Source organism: Lampris incognitus, chromosome 3 (genome assembly GCF_029633865.1).
Source record: "Lampris incognitus isolate fLamInc1 chromosome 3, fLamInc1.hap2, whole genome shotgun sequence".
Lineage (NCBI taxonomy): Eukaryota > Metazoa > Chordata > Actinopteri > Lampriformes > Lampridae > Lampris > Lampris incognitus.
Genome location: NC_079213.1, coordinates 82,910,553 through 82,932,291, shown reverse-complemented (window position 1 = coordinate 82,932,291; position 21,739 = coordinate 82,910,553). Strand labels below are relative to the sequence as shown.

Genomic DNA, 21,739 nt, shown 5'->3' with positions numbered 1-21,739 from the left:
TAGACATTTAGAACGTGGTCAAATGAGCATGACAGCACACCTTGCCTTGTTAAAATGGAAAATGCCTCATCGCTATAAATATTACTCCACCATTGGCACTAGCTTATATAGTTATAAATCGGTCCATGGAATTTTTTTTTTCAGCAGAAAGGGTCGCCCCCCCCCCCCCCCCGTCCATAGGGTTAGTGGTTGTGTCAGGAAGGGCATCCGACGTGAAAATTTTGCCAAATCATTATGCGGGTTGACAAGACCGCCATCGATGCTGTGCCCTCACAGGGTACCGATGCAAACGCTCAAATCCGCTGTGGCGACCCATGGCACCCCTTTATATCCTTTACACACAGACTTCACCATCATTGTCCTCTACATCAACACACCTTTATATCCTTTATACATGGACACCACTGTCACTGTCCTCTACATCTACATCCCCTTTTATCCGTTTTACAGATGACAGTAGAAAAAGACAGGCTGCCCACTTGCTCTTTAAAATGCCTTAAAGAATATTGAAACAATCTGTCAAATAGAATTTGCAGCGTGTGATCCAGGGCTGGGTATTGATAGATGTGTTTGACATTGGCCGCTGTATTTCTCATCATTCTGCTTTAAAAACACATTGGCAAGACTCTGGGAGGGTTTGTGTTAACCGGCTTTGTATATAAAACCCAAATGGCCGTGGGTAAACTTTGTGGATAGTGAAACCAGTAAGAAAAAAGATGTACATGTATTAGGAATAGTTACCAAGAAACTCATTTGTGAACAAGGAAAACTACAGTGATGTCTTTTCCACATGGACAACTTTCCACATACAACACATTTTAAAAAATGGGAATATTCTAACTGGGCAAAGTAAGGCAAAGTAAATGAATAATGCTCTCTTTATCCCTCTCAAACTGCTGCTGACATGCCCAAACACGAGGTAATCAACCCTTCGACTACTCATTGGAGCTATTCTGTTCCATTATATATGAAATGGATTTAAACATTAAGAGTCAACTGAAAGCCAGCTGTCTTCCATCGTTCCTTGCAGTTCAGCACAGAGCAGCCACTGAGATCGGAGACTGCAGGGTACGTGAAGAAGCCGAGCCTCAAAAACAAGATGCACTGTGTGGTGTTCATGGTGGACGCCTCCAAACTCAGCTCCTACCCCACAGGCCTCAGCACCACCTTCCAACAACTGCGACAGCACATCACTGACCTGGGTAAGGCCTCTGAAAACCAACAAATCCTGCTTCTCGTGGATTTTTTTACACACAACCTCCTAAATAGTTCTCACATCTCCATACCCACAGAAATAAATACAACTTTAGTTTTTTGTTATTCCTGCAACACAGTTGTTCTACCGTAGCTTTCTCCTACCACATTAGCGGCATTTATGTATACCAGCCAAGAGACTGTTTTATATTTCTGGGTGGATTATATCACCCGTGGCATCTTCATCTGCGTATACACAACCATAGACCATAGCAGATATCATTGAGGAGTTAAAGTCAGCATATGCATACAAGTTTTAATTCAAAAGACATGAATTTGAAATGAGAATCTCTCTCCTTTTGTGATAAGGCATTAGTCTTTCAAACATTTTTTGGACTTAGTGAGACTTCTCCTATTTACCATATACACAAGATTCCATTCCATTCCATTATCCAAGCCACTTATCCTACTCACGGTCACAGGATGCTGGAGCCTATCCCAGCAGTCATTGGGCGGCAGACGGGCAAACACCCTGGACAGGCCGCCAGTCCATCACAGGGCCGAAACATTCACACCTAGGGACAATTTAGTATGGCTGATTCACCTGACCTATATACACACACACATATACTATATATATATATAGCAGAGGTGAGCAGGTACGCTTACATGGTCAAAATAAATGATGCACTGCAGATAATACGAAAAGAGGCGCTTTTGTGTACCAACATTTTTGGGACACAATTACTTACTGAAACAACAGGATTTTCTCCACATAGTATCACTGGTAAGAAAGTCATTATGACAAATATGTCAATTTTAATAATCAGTTTTTAATCGTGCAAATTTTAGCCTTCATTCTTGATTAAGTGGATGCATTTGGGGTTTTTTTCAAAGTTAGCAAGGTTAACTGTTAAACCTTGAACTCCAGCAAATGACAACAACACTAATCACAAAATTCAATTACTTTTTTTTAAAAAAATATTCTGTCTTTTTGATATACACCACATATCCACAAACCACCAAAAGAAAACTGACAGAACAAGTGACTTGATCACGCTGGAAGGCAGAGCTCATGTTGTGAGCGGTCAGACGTGTGTCAATCAGTTTCAGGTGGACAACATGTCAGGAGCATGTTTGACTCAAAAGTCCAGGTGAAACACTGGTTCATGGACACTGTTAAAAACACTTCATAATCAATAAATTGGCAAATTGTTTACTTACAATCGTCCATTGACTTACATTAGCTGGTGAAGCAGAGAAATCTCTAATTCACTTAAATTCATTTTACTAATCTCAGGGTGGTCCCGCTGTTACGCCAAAATCTGCGACACATCAGGTTATATGACCCTGCTTTTAAAACATGCTGTTTCAACCAGGATAAGGCAGTTACATGCAGTTACATTTAGGCACAACATTAGAAATTATTAAGTTCAGGCATTAGGTTGGAGATGGTTAATATTAGACATTGGCTCGGTTTGGTTAAGATTAGGATGGTAACACTTTATAACTACACAAATGAAGCATTAGTTAAGTGTTACTTCTACTGAATTCCTCATTTGTAAAGCATTTGTAATGCAAGACATGCACAAATGGTTAGTGTGTTAATTGATGTTTTATAAAGACTTATGTATTAATACTGCAATTCATAATTAATTCAGGTAGTTACTTGTTGTTAGTTAAGTGTTTTGTATGACCTCATCTAAAGTGAGAACTATCTATGCCTGGCCTTTCAATCTCATTTACAAATGAGATTGAAAGGCCAGCAGTACCTTGAGACTCACAAAAGTCTAAAGGATCATGGAATCCTTTAGAAAGTGTAAGTACATGATAAACAAACTATTTAGATGTACATTTTTGCATGAATTAATCATGAATTGCAGTATTAATACATAAGTCTTTATAAAACATCAATTAACACACTAACCATTTGTGCATGTCTTGCATTACAAATGCCAGGTGTATAGGAGCAGTATCATTCATACCTTGGTAAGATGGAGAGATTGACAGACAGGTTGACATATGAGGATGCTTTGTACAAACATGGAAATGTTGGTCATTTCTTACAAAATCTTCCCATTTCAGGTGGGTTACAATGATGAAGCTTAACATTTAGATAGATCGTTTATTAGCCATGTGACCAATGCCAGTGGAATTTGTTTTTGGTACAGCATGTTAAACTCTGCAGCACAATACATACTTGGACAACAGCAGACACTCCACATATTATCACGAACAATACAGTTACACAATAACAGAAGCAAACATATTATGCACAACAATTAGGTGAATAGTAGTGTGCATGCCAGTGGTGTGTGAGGAGGGGACTACAGGGAGGAATTTAGAGTCCTGATAGCTAGGGGGGGGGGGATTGTGAAGCATTTAGCCTTAGTGGACAGTGACCTGCAGCGCCTCCCTGAGGGAAGGAGCTGGAGGAGGTGATGAGCAGGATATGAAGGGCTGGAGATGATCTCCTTCGCTCTGTTTACAGTCCAGTGAGTATGTAGAGATGCAACTGAGGGGAGTGGGTTGCCTATGATTTTGAATGCCTTGTTGACAATCCGCTGGACTGTCCATGCCGCCGTACCATACTGTAATAGAAGATGATATGATAGACTCGAGTAAAACAGAACGAGAAGTTGTTTGATCCAGTACTTTCTAAGCTGCTTAAGAAAATGAAGTTGTTGTTGAGCTTTTGAAATTATGTGTTCAATGTTAATTTTTTCACTTCAGGTTATTACTGATGTATGTTCCAAGGAATTTAAGAGTCAGTGGTGGCGATGGATAGATGTATGGACTGTATTTATATTTATATAGTGATGGGGTCTCCGTTCATTTGTAGGGGTGTTTTAGGATTTGGCATGCATTGGAGTCAATAATGAATTCTTGGTTTTGGCTGTATTAAGCAGAAGGACATTGTTTGTGCACTAAGTGACAGCTTGGTCTACTTCAGTCCGGTATTAGATTTCATCATTGTTGGAGATGAGGCCTACAGTGTTTGTGTTGTCTGCATGTTTTATTGTCTGTGAATGTTCTCATTCATCCAGATCATGGTTATCCAAAGGAATTGAATTGAGTGCAACTGGACTTGGTATATATCCATGAAGATGTTTCTTCTCTCATCCAAGAGGCTTCATCAGTTCGTGCCTTTCTGACTAGACCAAGCTAGTCTGACTGGCTGGTGATGAAACTCAGATATTTATCCTCTTTGGAGTCATTATCAGAGCTAATGATGTCCATGGCTCTTTGTGTTCCGATGTTTAGCAACACCCGTGAACACAAAGAGCCATGGACATCAATAGCTCTGATAACGACTCCAAAGAGGATAAATATCTGAGTTTCATCACCAGCCAGTCAGACTAGCTTGGTCTAGTCAGAAAGGCACGAACTGATGAAACCTCTTGGATGAGAGGCAAAACGTCTTCACGGAGATATACCAAGTCCAGTTGGACTCAATTCAATTCCTTTGGATATGTATGTTTTATTATTTTTACAGAACTGTCTGTGGATGTGAAGTGGGTGGTGTAAAGTTAGAAGAGCCAGGAGAAGAGAACACAGCCCTGAGAAGCACCTGTGCTGAGGGTAAGAGGGTGTGAGGTTAGGTTAACCTTAACCCTCTGTGGCCTGTTCCACAGGAAGCTCTGAATTCAGTGGCATATGGCCGGGTCAATGTTCATATCCAAGAGTAAGGTAAAGAGTTTGAGCTGGTTGATGGAGTTGAAGGTGGAACTAAAGTCTATGAACAGGATGTGTGTGTGGGTGTTTGGTGATTCCAGGCATTGCAGGGCATGGTGGAGGACTATACAAACTGCATTCTCAGCAGGTTGGCTTGATAGGCAAATTGATATGGGTCCATCATTGGGGAGGTGCAAGATTTCAAGTATGACAGAATGATGTGCTCAAATACAATCATGGCCACAGATGTTAGGGCAACTGGTCTGAAGTCATTGAGTCAGGTGGAGAACTTTGGCACAGACATGATGGTAGAGGACTTCCAATCTAGCTCACTAGGTGATGGAAGCATAAGGCGATAGGTTCCCGACAGCAAGATTTAAAAGATTTAAAAGTTGCCCAATATAACTCGATTTTTCTGAAAAACGTGTTAAAGCAAGTGTAGATGCAGCGGGCAAACGAAAATGCCTAAAAGGGGGAAGAAATGTCTAGCACAAAGTAAAGAACACGAGGAAGAAGAGGAGGACAACCCTTCACAAGCTAGTAGCAGAGGACGACATGCAGCCAGCCGGTCACGGACTTGGAGCCGAACTGCGATACTAACCTGGGCTTGATCCTGAAAGACCTACATGATTTCAGAAAAGGACTGCATTCAGCAATTAAATGAGATAAGAGAAGATATTAATAAAATTTACAAAAGGGTGGAAGAAGCAGAGGAGCAAATCAACAATGCTGAGACTCGAATCCAATCATCGGGGGATGTTTTGTCGGAGCTGGTGAAGCTTCATATGCAAATGCAGGCTACAATGACTGATTTAGAGGGGCGTTCGCAACGCGACAATGTCAGAATATATGGCGTAAAAGAAGGAGCTGAAGAAAGCATTGCAACAATGACTACCTTCATGGAAGATTTATTAATGAAAGGTTTGGAACGCCCCTCTTCTACAGCGCTAAACATTAAGAGAGCACACAGGTCGCTCGCTGTGAAACCACCGACTGAAGCCCCACCAGTATCAATTGTGGTCAAGTTTTCAAGCTACAGAATGAAGGAGGACGTGCTTAAAAGAGCTTGGCAAAAAAAAAAAGTATTCGATTTTCAAGGAAAAAGGGTATATTTGGACCATGGGAATACGCAGAAGCAAAAGCTGTGCTCAAGGAAAGAAAAATAAGATTCCAGACCCCGTTCCCGGCCAGACTGAGTGTTTTATGAGGATGACACAGTGGCGTTCAACACGGCAGAGGAGGCTACAGCGGACATGGCAGCAAGAGGGGTTTGACTTTTGACTTCATGGCTTGGTTTCTGCTCTGACATGCACTGTCAACAGTGGGACCTTATATAGATAGGTGTGTGCCTTTCCAAATCATGTCCAGTCAATTGAATTTACTACAGGTGGACTCCAATCAAGATGTAGAAACATCTCAAGGATGATCAGTAGAAACAGGATGAACCTGAGCTCAATGTTGAGTGTCATAGCAAAGGGTGTGAATACTTATGTACATGCAATATTTCAGTTTTTTATTTTTAATAAATTTGCAAAAATTTCTACAAAACGTTTTTCACTTTGTTATTATGGGGTATTGTGTGTAGATTGATGAGAAAAAAAAGGAATTTAATCCATTTTGGAATAAGGCTGAAACAACAAAATGTGGGGAAAGTGAAGGTGTGTGAATACTTTCCGGATGCACTGTATATTGCCTAAGAATTTGAATAGGTGCTGAGACTAATGATACGAGACAGATTATATTATCAAACTTATCCCCCAATACGTTACTGAACCTATGAGGAGGACAATGTTAAGGGCATATAGTGGATAGATTTAGGTTTTGGACACCGTTTACGGGACATTATTGACCTATACATCAGCCTAAGGGTGGCACGGTGGCGCAGTGGTTAGCGCAGTCACTTCACAGCAAGAAGGTCCTGGGTTCGAGCCCCGGGGTAGTCCAACCTTGGGGGTCATCCTGGGTCATCCTGTGTGGAGTTTGCATGTTCTCCCCGTGTCTGTGTGGGTTTTCTCCGGGGGCTCCAGTTTCCTCCCACAGTCCAAAGACATGTAGGTCAGGTGAATCGGCCATACTAAATTGTCCCTTGGTATGAATGTGTGTGTGTGGGTGGGTGTGTGTGTGTATGCTGGCCCTGTGTGATAGTCTGGCGGCCTGCCTAGGGTGTCTCCCTGCTTGCCACCCAATGACTGCTGGGATAGGCTTCAGCATCCTTGCGACCCTGAGAGCAGGATAAGCGGTTCAGAAAGTGGACATCAGCTTAAAGGCTGGAGAGGGCTGTCTTTCACTGCTAGGAGGAAGAGACTTTCCTTCCATACTCACATCCTATCAGAGTCAAAAGGCCTTATATTGGAAGTCAATGTTGTTACTTGTGATTTGTTTCATTATTTTGTTACTGTGTTAATGATTATGTTTGTGCTACTGTTCCTTGTAGCACCAGGGGTGTAAGATATGATTTTAATATAGGACTATTGGGGGCAGGAAATATACTTGAAGAGACACTATTTAGAGTATTAAGACAATTAAAGTAACTACTTATAATGTAAATGGTCTGGGAGATCCAATGAAGAGGAACAAAGTTCAGTCAAAATTAAAGAGGGAGGGAGTAGAAGCAGCTCTACTACAAGAGACTCATTTAACAGTACCGAAACACGAAAAACTTAAGAGATGGAGATTTAATCAATATTCATCTTCCTGTAGTCAAGGTTCTAAGACAGGGGTAGCAACTCTAATTTCTAGTAAATTAAACTTTGAGTGCACATATGAAAAGAAAGATACTGAGGGGAGATTTGTACTGGTCCAGGGATACCTGCCGGGTGTTTTAGTTACTTTTCCGAATGTTTATGTCTCTCCGGGATCTGAATGGAAAATTTACAAACAAATCTTTGAATTACTAATCTCGGAGGCCTAAAGTATCCTAATTTGGGGGGGGGGGACTTTAATGTTAGACTTCACCAGATCCTACATACATCGAAACCTCACTATACAGGAGAGGGGGAAAAAACCTACAAGAAACATAAAATTAATGATGGGGGAGCTGGGACTCTCAGTCATATGGAGGGATCTAAATCCGACAAAGAGAGAATTTACCCTTTTTTCTCACCCACATTCTGTCTTCTCTAGACTTGACTATTTCTTTATGTTTCAAAGAGATTTATGTAGGTTGAGAAATTGCAATATTGGGACCATGGACTTGTCAGATCATAACCCAATATCTATGGATGTAACATTAGGTTCTGAAAAGAAGAGAACTACCTGGGAGTTAAACACAGGGATTCTAAATCATATGGGGCAGCAAATAAGGATGGATCTAAAAGACTGCTTTGATCAAAATGATAACGGGGAAGTGTCACCACCGATTCTTTGGGATGTGTCTAAAGCTGTTCTTAGGGGGGAAATTATAGGCTATTGTTCTAATTTAAAAAAAGCAGAGAAAGAGAAATTGACCCAGTTACAAACGGAATTAAAAAAAAGTTAGAAAATATGCATAAAAAGACACTGCATCAAGGTATAAAAATAGAAATAGACAGTAAAAAGAATGAATTACATGAATTCTACTCAAACGACATTTTAAAAAAGCTGATCTTTCTTAAGCAAAGACACTATGAAGCAAGGGGAAAATCGGCTAAACTACTTGTTTATAAACTAAAAAAGCAACAAGCAGAAAACACTATTTATAAAATAAAGGACCATACAACAAATTCCATACACTGCAAATTAAAAGATATACAACAATCATTTGAAACGTTTTATAAAAAAAACTATATACACAGCCCTAAATAGATGAAATGGAGATGGAAGTCTTTTTAACTTGATAAAACTACCTGAAGTGAGGGATGAACAAAAAAGCTTCTAATTAGTGAAATTACAGATCAGAAAATCAAAAAGGCAATATCAAATTTAAAACCCAATAAGGACCGGATGGTTTCCCATCAGAGTGGTACAAGGAAATGAAAGATCTGTTGATCCTTACATTGAAGGTCACAGATAATCATGTGCTCAAAACTGGTATACCAGTTTTGAGCACATGGTTTGTTGAGTTGTTGCACCAAGAGAGAGAAGCAGTGATCTCCTTGATACCAAAGGAGGGTAAAGATAAACTTGAATGTGGAGGCTATCGGCCGATATGTGTTCTGAACCAAGATTATAAGATCTTCACCCACATCCTGGCAAAAAGAATGGAAAAAAATCCTCCCTCAAATAATAAGTCTAGATCAGACAGGTTTTATTCAGCAAAGGCAGACACAAGACAACATCCACCGAACATTACATGTAATTGAACACATAGCTAAAAATGAACTCCAGGCAGAACTATTGAGTCTTGATGCAGAGAAAGCTTTTGATCGGGTCAATTGGGAGTTTTTATATAGAGTACTACAGAAATTTGGATTTCACCAGACTTTTATTAAAACAATTCAAGCATTGTATAATAGCCCAAAGGTGAGAATACAAATAAATGGAGCCATATCAAATTCTTTCAGCCTGGAAAGAGGGATAAGACAGGACAGCTCAACAAGTCACAACACCCAATTTCCCCTCAGGGATGAATAAAGTATTCTGATTCTGAAGTCCATTAGTGTTTGCAATATTTATTGAAGCGTTAAGCCAGGGGATCATTCAGGACAAAACTATTACAGGTATAAAATGCTAGGTCAAGAACATAAAATTTCTCTGTTTGCAGATGACATTTTAATCTATTTGTCAATCCCAGAGAGCTCAATTCTGAAATTGTCACTCTTAGATAGCTTTGGTTCTGTCTCAGGTTATAAATGGAATATTCCAAAGACTCAAATATTAAGTTTCTATTACAGGCCTAGCCAAGCTCTAAAATCCAACTAAATTGGGATTTGGATCACATGAGATATCTAGGAGTAAACATCCCAAAAGAATTTGCAAAATTGTACGCCTTAAACTTTAATTTGTTAAATCATAAAATAAAGGAGGACATAAAAAGATGGAATTTAATTCCAATATTAAGTTTTGAGTCACAAATAGAGTCAGTAAAAATGAATATCTTGACTAGGGTGTTATATTTGTTTCAAACTCTTCCAACTAAAATAACTGACAAAAAATTCAATGAATGGGATAAATTAATATTGCGGTACATTTGGCAAGGGAAAAACCAAGGATAAGATTTACAACTCCTCAGCTGGCGAAGAACGAGGGAGGACTTGAATTCCCCTGCCTAAAGGACTATTATATATTGGTCCAACTGAGGATTTTGTTTTGTTTGTGCAATTCTGATTACCAAGCAAGATGGAAAGAAATTGAAAAAAATGTGTCCGGGGCAGTTCCAACTCAGGCACGGATTTGGGATAAAAGACTGATTAAAAGCTTAATGGAAATGGGTAATAAGTGGATTAACTTATCTCTGAAAACATGGCTAAATACTATCACTAAGAATGATTGGTTTGAAGGGATAAGAATTCTGAGATAGTGCTCTCACGACCTTGACTTTACCCCCAAACAAATTAGATGCGCATTATAAAGGATGGGCTAATCAGGGCCTTTCCTCATACTGTACATTTTTTAATCAGGAGATGCTGAATAACTTTGAGATGTCAAAAAGACTACGTGGGTTAAATAACAGTGACTTTTATAGATTTCTTCAGGTCCTCCATCACATAAACAATTTTATGTTAGAGAGTCAAAAGGCATTTGAGAATAATTTATTGAAAGTTTTTGTTAGTGCCTATAGGATGGATTCAGGGCTTAAAATAATCTCTAGGCTATTCAGGCAACTACAGGAGATTACTATAGCAAGTACCACCTACATAAAACAAAAATGGGAACCAGAAACTAACAGTTCCATTCCAGAGGAAGTTTGGACAAAATATTGCAAATCTCAATGAAGGATAATAGTCCATGGGCCAGACGATATTTCAGTACACTCAAGGTGGCAAAACTTACTTATAATTTTTGAAAGGATCCATGTCTGTAGATGATATTTTGGTATGATAACCATTCCTGAGTGGCAGCTGTATCACAGTTATCAGCTCATGAAGTTAACCACCCGCTAAACTAAATTGCATTTTAGACGCTGGTGCATATCCTGGTTTAGCCTCATGGTCAGGACATTTTTCAATGTTCCATAATATTGTCTTTGGTATCATTTTAAAGGGGACCTTCTTAGCTTTCATTCAAGCCCTGTTGTGGATATTTCTCACAAATATAGAGGTCACTTGAGCTCTTCAACCCGTCAATAACACACATCTTTCTGCAATGTTCGCCTAAACTATATACTTTCTTTTAGCCCTGTGGCATCTAGGAATATCAGGGACACAAAACACAAAAACTGGAATACTCACAGATCTGTAAAGATTCAGAAAATGTATAATATACCCATACTATTTCATTGTGTGAGTGGATTGTGAGCCTTAAATGAGAACTAGACCAAAGCCAGTTAGGTCACAAACTGGTCTCTATACATTTGTTTAAATACACAATCAAAGTACATGATAAAAAGGAATACCATAGTGAGGTAATGAACTATTTTAATATTTTAAACAACATTGACATTTACATATACTTAATCAATGATACATGTAATCCCATATCATTAGTGGGTATATGTAATGGTAATGGGTAGGGTAATGGGTATATGTGAATATGGTTACATTATTGTTATCAAGCTCTGGGTAACCAAGTCCAGAATCAACATCCTGTGCATCAATAGACTACTACCACAGTAATACCATCAGAATCATCACACTGTCATTCATCAAACTGTTCGTTTCTCTCATCATCTGACTCCCCAAGTTCAAAGTCCAGTTCTGGACCATCCTGCTGTTTTTGGTTACTGCAGGTCTGTAACCTGCACATGTCTGTGCATGGAAGTCCATTTGACAGGCACATGCAGCTTGGCATTTTGCATGAATGCACACACTTGCATGTTAGCATTTCCAAGACCACATCTGGTGCAGGCGGGGAGCGCATCCAGTAAATGTCCAGCTTGCCTTCATCGTCTGTCCATCCATACTCAGTAGGGCTTGGCACCACAGGGTTAGCCTGCAGACAGCACTTCCATATTGCTGCCTGATAGTTGGCTCGTTGAACATGCATAAAGAGACAGTCTCTACATGGTGGCAGCTGGCTGGACTCAACCTCTCCCCTTTTGGTGCAGAAGAGCTGGTAACGCAGTTTGTTCACCTCAGCAGTGCTGCTATTAGCAACATACATCCGACAGGTGAACTGCTCAATTTTCTGGAACAGCTCATCACTCACATTCCATGTCTGTCCCAGTTGACTAAAAGTCTCTTGGCAGGAAGTGTGCTTTCTCACTATCTTCAGGGCATTCAGCTTCCCTCGACCAGCGAATGCACTGACAGTGTCGCAGCCTGTGAAGGCATGTAAGCCAATTAGGCTGTCACAGATGCTGTCTCCAAGTGAACTTGCCAGTTTGGTGACAAACCGTGTGCGGTTCTGAGTCCCACACTTCTGGTAGATGGGACAGGTGATGTCCTTCTGGAAGCCAAGACAAAGCACCATGACATCAGTGTCCTCAGCTGTGATGATAACTGACTTTGAGCCCGCATTTGCTGCATGCAATGCATGCAGGAGCAGACGGGTGTCAGCTTCTTCATGTGTGGAGTGCAGTTCTGCTGCTTCCTCACACCCATCTTCTGTCAACTTGTAGCAGGTTTCCTCACAGGTCATGTACAACACCTTGCCATGCAGCATAGCTCTGTATTGTGGGAGTTTCCACTCTCCCACCAGAAACTTGATGAGACTGGTCTTGTTGGAGGAACTGCACAGAAATTTTCTCCACTGCTGGACGTGGTGTCCCCCTGCAAGATTCTTGTACTGGAGAGTGATGCCTCCACCCCGGTTCAGTCGTTCAGCATCTTTGATCGAAGTCTGGTGATAGACATCAAAAATAACATCAATCCTCCCACTCTGTGCTCCCTCATGGAGGACCTGGGTCAAGGCTGACTCTGCCACCTGTGCAAAGGTTTTGTTGTTGCCATTCATTTTTTGGACCAGGCTCATCCCATCAATGATGGAAGTAGATGGGATTGGGATGTCTTCTACAGGAGATACATTCTTTTCAAGCTCTCTGGTAAGTGCAGCCTTGTTTGTTTTTCGTAAGGACCCATCAGCATTTGCCAGTGCCCATGGTAGTGGGCCCAATGGGTAGGCAAGGACATCCTTCAGATTCACCTTCCTGCTTTCAGCCACCAGGATCATGTGACTGAAAAGGTTTCTATCTGCCTTCAGAACCACATCCTGTGCTTTCTTTCCATGAGCTTGTTTTGTGCCGACATTGGAGAATGTTTTCAGACTTTGCTTGGTCATCTTGTCGTGGAATTTCACAGGTGGTGGGTCTGCATCTAACCTTGTTTGCTGGAATGCTTGGTAGGCCTCTTCTCCTTTCTCAAGAGCTCTCAAGAGATCTATGGTCACATCAGGTGGAGCCATGTTGCCAGTGGAGAGGCTAACCAAATCAATCTCATCAGGGGACATAGGATTGAGCCAGTTATTCTCCATAAGGTCCATGAGAGACTGGACATCTGCTTCATCTCTCGTGATCCTTGGACTCTGTAGATCTGGATGAGACCATTTGCACCTGCCTTGACCTGTCAGGTCTCTCAGCTGTCTGAGGTACATGCTTCTATACTCAGCTGTGAGATAATATTTGGTCACAGCTCCTGGCTTCAAGCTGAATCCCTTTGTCCCTCCAGCTGTTTGGGTGTCTTTGTTCACCGTTTCTTCTATAGCTTGGTCAACAGGGATTCGGCCAAAGGGATTGGTGGAGCCCAGTTGGACTGAGAAGCCTCCTTCCATGAATTCTGTGTACACATCTGGGTGTGTGATGGGCAGCTCAGACATCTGGGTGTAGTAGTAGGGGAGGTAGTCTGCATAATTCATCCTGTCATAAGCAAAGCACCATGGGATCATTGCTCGAATGCTAGCCAAGTGTAGCATCCAGTCTCCCTCTCTGGATGCTCGGATGAGCCCCAACAAGATTTCAACCATGTCCAAATAGGACATCCAGAAGCTCGAGAGGCTGCCGTTTCCACCTCTAAGGAACTCACGGTAGACTTCAAATAGATCCATGATGCGTGTACAAGAGCTGTTCTCGAGGACCTCCTTCAAAGCATGTTGTGAGACTTCTTTCCCAAGGCTGTCAATGGTCTTCAGTGTCTCATTCAGGTGAACCATGTCATTCCTGTGAGTTTCTTCCAACCAGGACAGGAAACCATTCAAGGTCAGTCGCATGAGAGCCTCATACAGGAGCTTGTGTAGTCGCACTGCCCTGTTGTACTTGCGGCCATCCATAACACCAGCAATTGAGCCTTCTGCAATCATGCCAGACTCAATGCAGAGGTATTTGAGTCCAGCATCTTGGAAACGCTTTCCTATTATTGCCAGCAGTGTGCAGATGGTGTGGAATACCCCAAGCCTAACGATGATATCATGGAACTTGTCATGGTGTTTCCATGTGATCTCGACAGCCTTCGCATACAGGGCTTGGTCAAAGACACAGACAATCTTCCTCAGGCCTAAGCACTGCATGATGCTCAGTGACTGGTTAAGCACCTCGTTGACAGTAGACATTTGTGTCGCTGGAGCATTGATGGTAGGCAGATAGCCTATATTGTCGGGGATGACCGTCATCTCTCCTCGAGTCAGGATGTTGAAGCCTGTCCAGCTGCTGACTGACTGTTCTTCTTGTTGTGACATGCGTGCTAGGACCCAAAGAAGGTTTTTCTCTCTGGCAAGCTTAGTATTGGCTGCAGTATCGGCATCTGACTTTTTGCTTTGTGGTGGCCCTACCCGTTGTCCAGCATTGTAAGTTGGTAACATTGGTGGGGGTCCATCAATGCTTCTCTTCTTTGTTTTGGGAACAGTGGGCATGGGTTGGACAGGAAGTGGGTTGACTGGCTTTGCTTGCACAGCAATCCCATTGACTCTGTGAGATGTTCCCTCACCACTGACAGTTTCTTCAAGACGGTCGATATTGTCCCAGGCTAAAGTTGTGAATATGCCAGGATGGATGTTAGCTGGAAGGGCAATGCCACTCTCTGATGATGAGAGTTTCTGGAGACACAGGGCAGTGTTGATCTCTTCCATCTGTGAATAGGACACACTGTGACCAAGTCGGTTGAGGATGTTTATCAACTCTACATTTCCTGTCAACGATTTGACACTGAATGGCAGAACAATGTGCTTGGAAGGCTTGATATTTCCACATGTCACTGCATATACTATGTCATGGCCAAATGACTGCAGAAGGCACTGCACTCTCTGGGATGCATGATCAGGATCATTTGAGCCTGTGAGTAGAGAGTACAGGAAGATAATGAGCGACTCTGGAATGGTAGGACATTCTGCTTCTGGTTTGACTTCAGGCGGCCAGGTTTGAGGAACATCTTGACTTTTAATGTCTGCTCTCAATTTGATGGCTGCTTTGGCTATAACATCTTGTGCACTGACACTTTTCAGGGTCTGCAGCTCCCTTTTGAGAGACTGATTTTCTTTGGCAAGTTCCCTCATGGACAAGTTATCGGGATAGAGGAGGAATTTTCCTTTCTCATCAGGGAATATCTGCAAGGCTCCAGCAAACTCACTCTCCAGGTTTCGCCTTATGTGCTTCTTGGTTGATTCCTTGACTTGGGCAATGCCTTGGGAGTTCATTGAAGCTACCAGTCTAGAAGAGAGATCAGTCATTGTCATCACTTGAGGATTGCCAAAAAGCTCCATCCTGATGAAGAGGAGCAGCTCATTGTATGCCTTATTCACAGCAGCTTCATACTGGGCTGCAGCATCATCATCTTCATTGCTGGCAACCTCTCCTTTGGAAACCTCTTCTTTGGTGTAAAGTCTATAGCATGACCTGTGGTAGTGCCCTTCAGCTGCTACAAGGTCTCTACTCACAATGGCAAGGATTCTGCTGTCCCTTTTCTTTGTGGCTGCACTCCTGATCTTTGCATCAGCTCGCAGTTCTCGACACTGCACCAGTACTTCTCTCGTATTCTGTCTCTTGGAATATTTGCTGTTTTTCTGACAGAATATGCACTCTGCATCATAAGTCCTAGATGTACTTGGAGCATGTCGAGCTACTCTCTTAGATTGTTTCTCTTCAGCAGAGACACAACTTTTCTTTTCTTTTGCAAGGAGGCCATCAAGAATTTGCTTCATAGTGAAGATACTGCGACACTTTCTGTGGTAGTAGATTGCTGGAATCTGTCCCTCAGGAATGTCTTTTGCCAGTTTCAAAACTGGTGCATGATTTCGTATCTGAGCTGCCCTGAGCAGAGTTCTCCATGAGTCGACACTTTGTAGTGAAACCAGCTTATCTGTATCATCAGAACAGTGGATAATGCACTCCACCCGTGGGCGCTTTGGTATTGGGTAAAAACTTGCTTGTTCACCAGTGGCCATATTCAGTCAGTTTTCACCTGCCACATACAAACAAATACATGTAACTTAGGTGTATGAACACTACTAAAACAAAGTTTACTTTGCTTCACCAGCGTCATATTACCATTATTTATCTTACATAGCCACAAATAGATACATTACCTAGTTGCTATGCAACAGCTGTATTTTGTCCACATGAGGCCGCTAAAATCAACACAAGATGAAAGTTCCTCGTAGCCACTTTAACTAATCATATTAACATATACATTAAAAGAACATGCTAACATTATGGGAAATTAGCTTACAATCTTCTCCAGAGTGAGACAAGACGATAGATACCAGTTTCCTCTATATGTGTTTAGTAGAAAGCTATCTGGCTGCACGTTAGCCTAGCTTAGCACAATGAATGGAAGTACACAGTACTGGTTATCCTTGGTTGTTGGCCAACTAAGAACTGTCCCAGAGTTTAAGCTAGGCTAATCAGTACCAGGGGTGTTGAAATGCTATATTTGTAAAAATCTGGGCAAATACACAATCGTGAGAGGCACAGAAACAGGTTTCCTGAAAGAAAAATGAAATAGCTGCTCATTTGGAAAGGTTATCATGTATTATTTTACTTCTGTTAGTGTACCAAATAAAATGGCACCAGTGAAGTTGTGTCACCTTGGGTGATATCGATATCTGGTCTGACCCATGGACTAACTGGCTTTGGTCTAGTTAGTTTCTTAGTAATAATGCCCTTCTAATTTAAGGTTCACAATCACCTCACACAATGAAATAGTATGGGTATATTATACATTTCCTGAATCTTTACAGTCCTGTGAGTATTCCAGTTTTTGTGTTTTGTGTCCCTGATATTCCTAGATGCCACAGGGCTAAAAGAAAGTATATAGTTTAGGCGAACATTGCAGAAAGATGTGTGTTATTGACGGGTTGAAGAGCTCAAGTGACCTCTATATTTGTGAGAAATATCCACAACAGGGCTTGAATGAAAGCTAAGAAGGTCCCCTTTAAAATGATACCAAAGACAATATTATGGAACATTGAAAAATGTCCTGACCATGAGGCTAAACCAGGATATGCACCAGCGTCTAAAATGCAATTTACTTTAGGGGGTGGTTAACTTCATGAGCTGATAACTGTGATACAGCTGCCACTCAGGAATGGTTATCATACCAAAATATCATCTACAGACATGGATCCTTTCAAAAATTATAAGTAAGTTTTGCCACCTTGAGTGTACCGAAATAGGAAATTTTGGGCTCTGGCCCATGGACTATAAGAAGCTCAAGATCATAGAGAGTATTTGGCTGGAAGAGTCTTAGTAGATATTTTATCACACCTGTTCAGACATCTCACCACTCAGGTTCTTCCAGCTGCTGGAGAAGTTGTAGGAAACCAATCACTACAACTTGTTTTGGGCCTGCCCAAAAGTAAATACCTTTTGGTGAAAGATTTATATAGAATTAGTGACTATATTTGGCAGCATGGTGGCGCAGTGCTTAGCACGGTTGCCTCACAGCAAGAAGGTCCTTGGTTCGAGCCCCGGGGTAGTCCAACTTTGGGGGTCATCCTGGGTCGTCCTCTGTGTGGAGTTTGCATGTTCTCCCAGTGTCTGTGTGGGTTTCCTCCGGGTGGTCCGATTTCCGTCCAAAGTCATGTAGGTCAGGTGAATCAGCTGTACTAAATTGTGTGTGTGTGTGTGTGTGTGTGTGTGTGTGTGTGAGGGGTCCCTGTGATGGCCTGGCGCCCTGTCCAGGGTGTCTCCCTGCCTGCCGCCCAATGACTGTTGGGATAGGCTCCACCATCCCCGCGACCCTGAGAGCAGGATAAGTGGTTTGGATAATGGATGGACTATATTTGGGACAAAAATTACTTTTAATTGGGATGAACTCCTCTTTGGTCTATTACATGCAACACCCACAAACATTAATACAAGTTACTTATTTGGAATATTGATTGTAGCTACTAGAAAAGCAATTACAAAGAAATGGCTTAAGCCAGACACCCCATCTATAGAGGACTGGTATGATATAATTTATGACATTTTTCTGGTGGAAAGGATTACCTTTCTCCATTAGACCCGAGGAAACTAAATTTGAGAAAATTTGGGAGAAGTGGAAATTAAATATTTCCCCAAAACGTCCTTTTGTTTAAATTTGTTTTTGTAAATATGGGTTTTGTAATTTTTTAGTTTTTATTTTATCTCAAATGAAAAAATACCCCGTGTTCTATTTTTGTGTTTTATAATTACTCTGTAAAATGCAAAAAAGATGGATCACTTTATAAAAGTATCTAACTAAAGGTGATTATGTAAAAATGCTGTTAATATGTGATACAATTTGAAAAAAAGAAAGAAAAGAAATGATGGTAGAGAGAGTGAAGCACTGTGGGACTGTACATTGACTTAGAGAGGTGTTAAATATGGTGGAAAATACTGGAGCCAATTGTGCTGCAGAGTGGCTCAACAAAGCAGGACTAATGCTGTCTGGCCCTGCTGCTTTCCTAATGCTCAGCTTCTTGAATGTATAGCTCTCACCTCATCTTCCTGGATGCAGAAGGGTGGCATTGGAGTGGGAGTAGGGGGGATGGCTGGTGGAATAGGTTTTTCAAACCTTGCATAAAACTCATTTAATTTATCAGGAAGGTTATTGTCATTATCTAGGGGGAGCAAGGGTGTTTTTTGTCATTTGTCATCTCAAGATGTTTCCATATTGATCTGGAGTTACTGGAAGAGAATTGTAGTTCCAATTTTGTTGCGGAGCTGGACGTTGCAGGACGCAACTTATACTTGGCTGCTCTGTACTGATCCCTGTTTCCGTTTTTGTATGCCTGTTCTTTTCTTTGTGTAGGAGGTGTAATTCTTTGGAGAACCAGGGGTTTTTATTGCCATACAATCACTGTTTTGGTAGGGATGCACATTTCCTCACGAGGGAGTCGCAAGCTGCACTAAATGAATTCCAATTAGTGCATTAATTCAATTCAATGTATTGTCATTAAAACAATATGCAGGCACATGTTAAAAATGAAATGAGGGCTGTGGCTTCACCAAACAGTTCAAGACAGACACAGACAAACACAGCAAAGCACCCTTGAAGCATTTCAGTGGCATCCATGGACCAGGACCTGACAGATTTGGATGTTTTCTTAATGGATTTAAGCTTTTGTCCATATTTTGGCATGAGGAGTAACACAGCATGGTCGGACTTCCCCAGTAGAGCCCTTGGGAATGCATGGTAAGCATTCAACATTTAGATGTAGCAGTGATCCAATGTTTTGTTTTCTCTGCTATGGCAATTGACTTGTTGCTTATAGTTCGGGAGTTCAAGGGACAGGTTCGTATGGTTGAAATCACCTAACACAATGACAGACGTGTCAGGGTTGGAGTTTTCAACAGAGGAAATATATTGCGAGAGTTCACTAATGGCTGTGTTAGCATTAGCTTGTGGTGGAACGTAAAAACCAACAATACAATTGAAGTGAATTCTCTCGGAAGGTAATATGGCCTGCATTTCAAACTGATGAATTCAAGATCATAAGAGCAGTGGCGATGAAGGATTGTTGACTTGTTACACCAATGCCGATTGACCATGAAACAAATGCCCTCACTTTTTGATTTGTGAGACAGTTTGACTGACCTATCGGCTCTGAAGATAGTGATACTGCTTGATCAGGGACCAATTGATCCAACCATGTCTCGGTAAAGCGGAAGGCTGAGCAGTCTCTGTAGTCTCTGTCGGTCTGTGATAAAGACAAAAGTACATCCATTTTATTTTTGAGGGATTGCATGTTGTATAAGATCAGTGCGGGGGCATCCGAGTGGCGTCCCCATGTTACCTCCGGCTTAGTCAGGCGTCCTTACAGACACAATTGGCCGTGTCTGCGGGTCGGAGGCTGGATGTAGGTATGTGTCCTGGTCGCTGCACTAGCGCCTCCTCTGGTCGGTCAGGGCACCTGTTCGGGGGGGGGGCTGGGGGGAATAGCGTGATCCTCCCACGTGCTACGTACCCCTGGTGAAACTCCTCACTGTCAGGTGAAAAGAAGCTGCTGGCGACTCCACATGTATTGGAGGAGGCATGTGGTAGTCTGCAGCCCTTCCCGGATTGGCAGAGGGGGTGGAGCAGCGACCGGGATGGCTCGGAAGAGTGGGGTAATTGGCCGGGTACAACTGGGGAGAAATAGGGGGGGAAATTTAAAAACAAATTTAAAAGAACCAGTGCCGGTGGTGGGCGCCGGTAGTGGGCGCCGATAGAGCCATCTCCTGAACCTGGAGAGCACCCCTGTTCTCTGTCTCCCTGTGCTAAGTGTATTTCCCCAGGGTGGCGTTCCAGTGTTGTTAACAACCAGTATATCCTTTGGAATGTTGACAGAAATGTTGGCAGATAGTCCCAAATCGCCAAATGTAGTCCTCGTGATGTACAGCAACTCCTCACGGTTGTATTTCCATAGACACGATACTTTTCTGACATAAACCATAGACAAAAGTGCAAGACACAGCAGCAGAGCAGGTACCTGGGCAAGCCTCATGTCAGCCATCTCAGAGACTACACTGTAGGTTATAATAGCTGATCGCCAGTATTAAAAAAAAGAAAAAAGCACAGAGCCCTCCAGTGTCAGTGGCCATATGGTAAGAGAGATAGATTTACAGATTTACAGAAATACAGTCTGAGATTGACAGACTGTGAATTATTGATTTCTCACAAAAATTATTGCTGTTTTTTCAAATCCTTGTGTTAAACAGTAGTGGTGGTGTTTGCAGTTGGTGGAGTCTGCAATTGTGAAGGACAAAAAGACTCAGTATACCCACCTCTTCCTCCTGGATAATAGTATAGGCTGCAGTCTCTTTTAAAGACAGATTTAATGTTTGATCATATTTGACCTGAAAGACCTTCGACTACTCATCCTCCACCACAGCACTGCAAGATAGTATTTACAAACATTTTGACTTGTGTGTATGTGTGTGTGTGTGTGTGTGTGTGTGTGTGTGTGTGTGTATGTACGCATGCGTGTGTGTGTGTGTGTGCAGATGATTAAGGCTGGAGAACTACTGTGCATGCCGATCTCATCCATCATTCCCGTGAAGAATTATTGCTCTGAGTTGGACGTGGACATGAATACAGACGTGCTGCTGCTCAGCGCTGTTGACCACATCCTGCAGTATGTTGACCTCTACTACGAGGACAATAAACCTACAGTGTTGGAATATAACATAGATGTTGATATGTGACATATTCTTGTATTCCTGTTTGGAGTGGGTTACGGTGATATATCTTAACAGTTCTTGGGACACACAGAGCCATTTCTTAAGCAACACATCTGTCAATACACACTTTTGTGTGTGTGTGTGTGGGGGGGTCCTTCTCTTCCAAACTTTTCATGTAACTCTGACTAAAGTAATATTAAAGAAAATTCTGTTTAATTGTCTGGTTTCTTTTTCTTCAACTCATTAAACCTTCAGGTGTTTTATGAATGTGCAAATGAAAAAAAAATTTAACAATAGTTTTTG

The 21,739-nt window shown here is 41.8% G+C and overlaps 1 protein-coding gene across 1 annotated transcript; it reads left to right on the top strand.

The window, feature by feature from the left end:
* The first annotated feature begins 784 nt into the window (after positions 1 to 784).
* Positions 785 to 21,460, top strand: LOC130109861 (interferon-induced protein 44-like). Its single transcript, XM_056276833.1, has 5 exons — positions 785 to 919; positions 1,031 to 1,202; positions 19,549 to 19,568; positions 20,094 to 20,111; positions 21,269 to 21,460. The coding sequence occupies exons 1-5, from the start codon at positions 905 to 907 to the stop codon at positions 21,458 to 21,460; spliced, it is 417 nt and encodes a 138-aa protein (XP_056132808.1). The 5' UTR covers positions 785 to 904.
* The last annotated feature ends 279 nt before the right edge of the window (positions 21,461 to 21,739 follow it).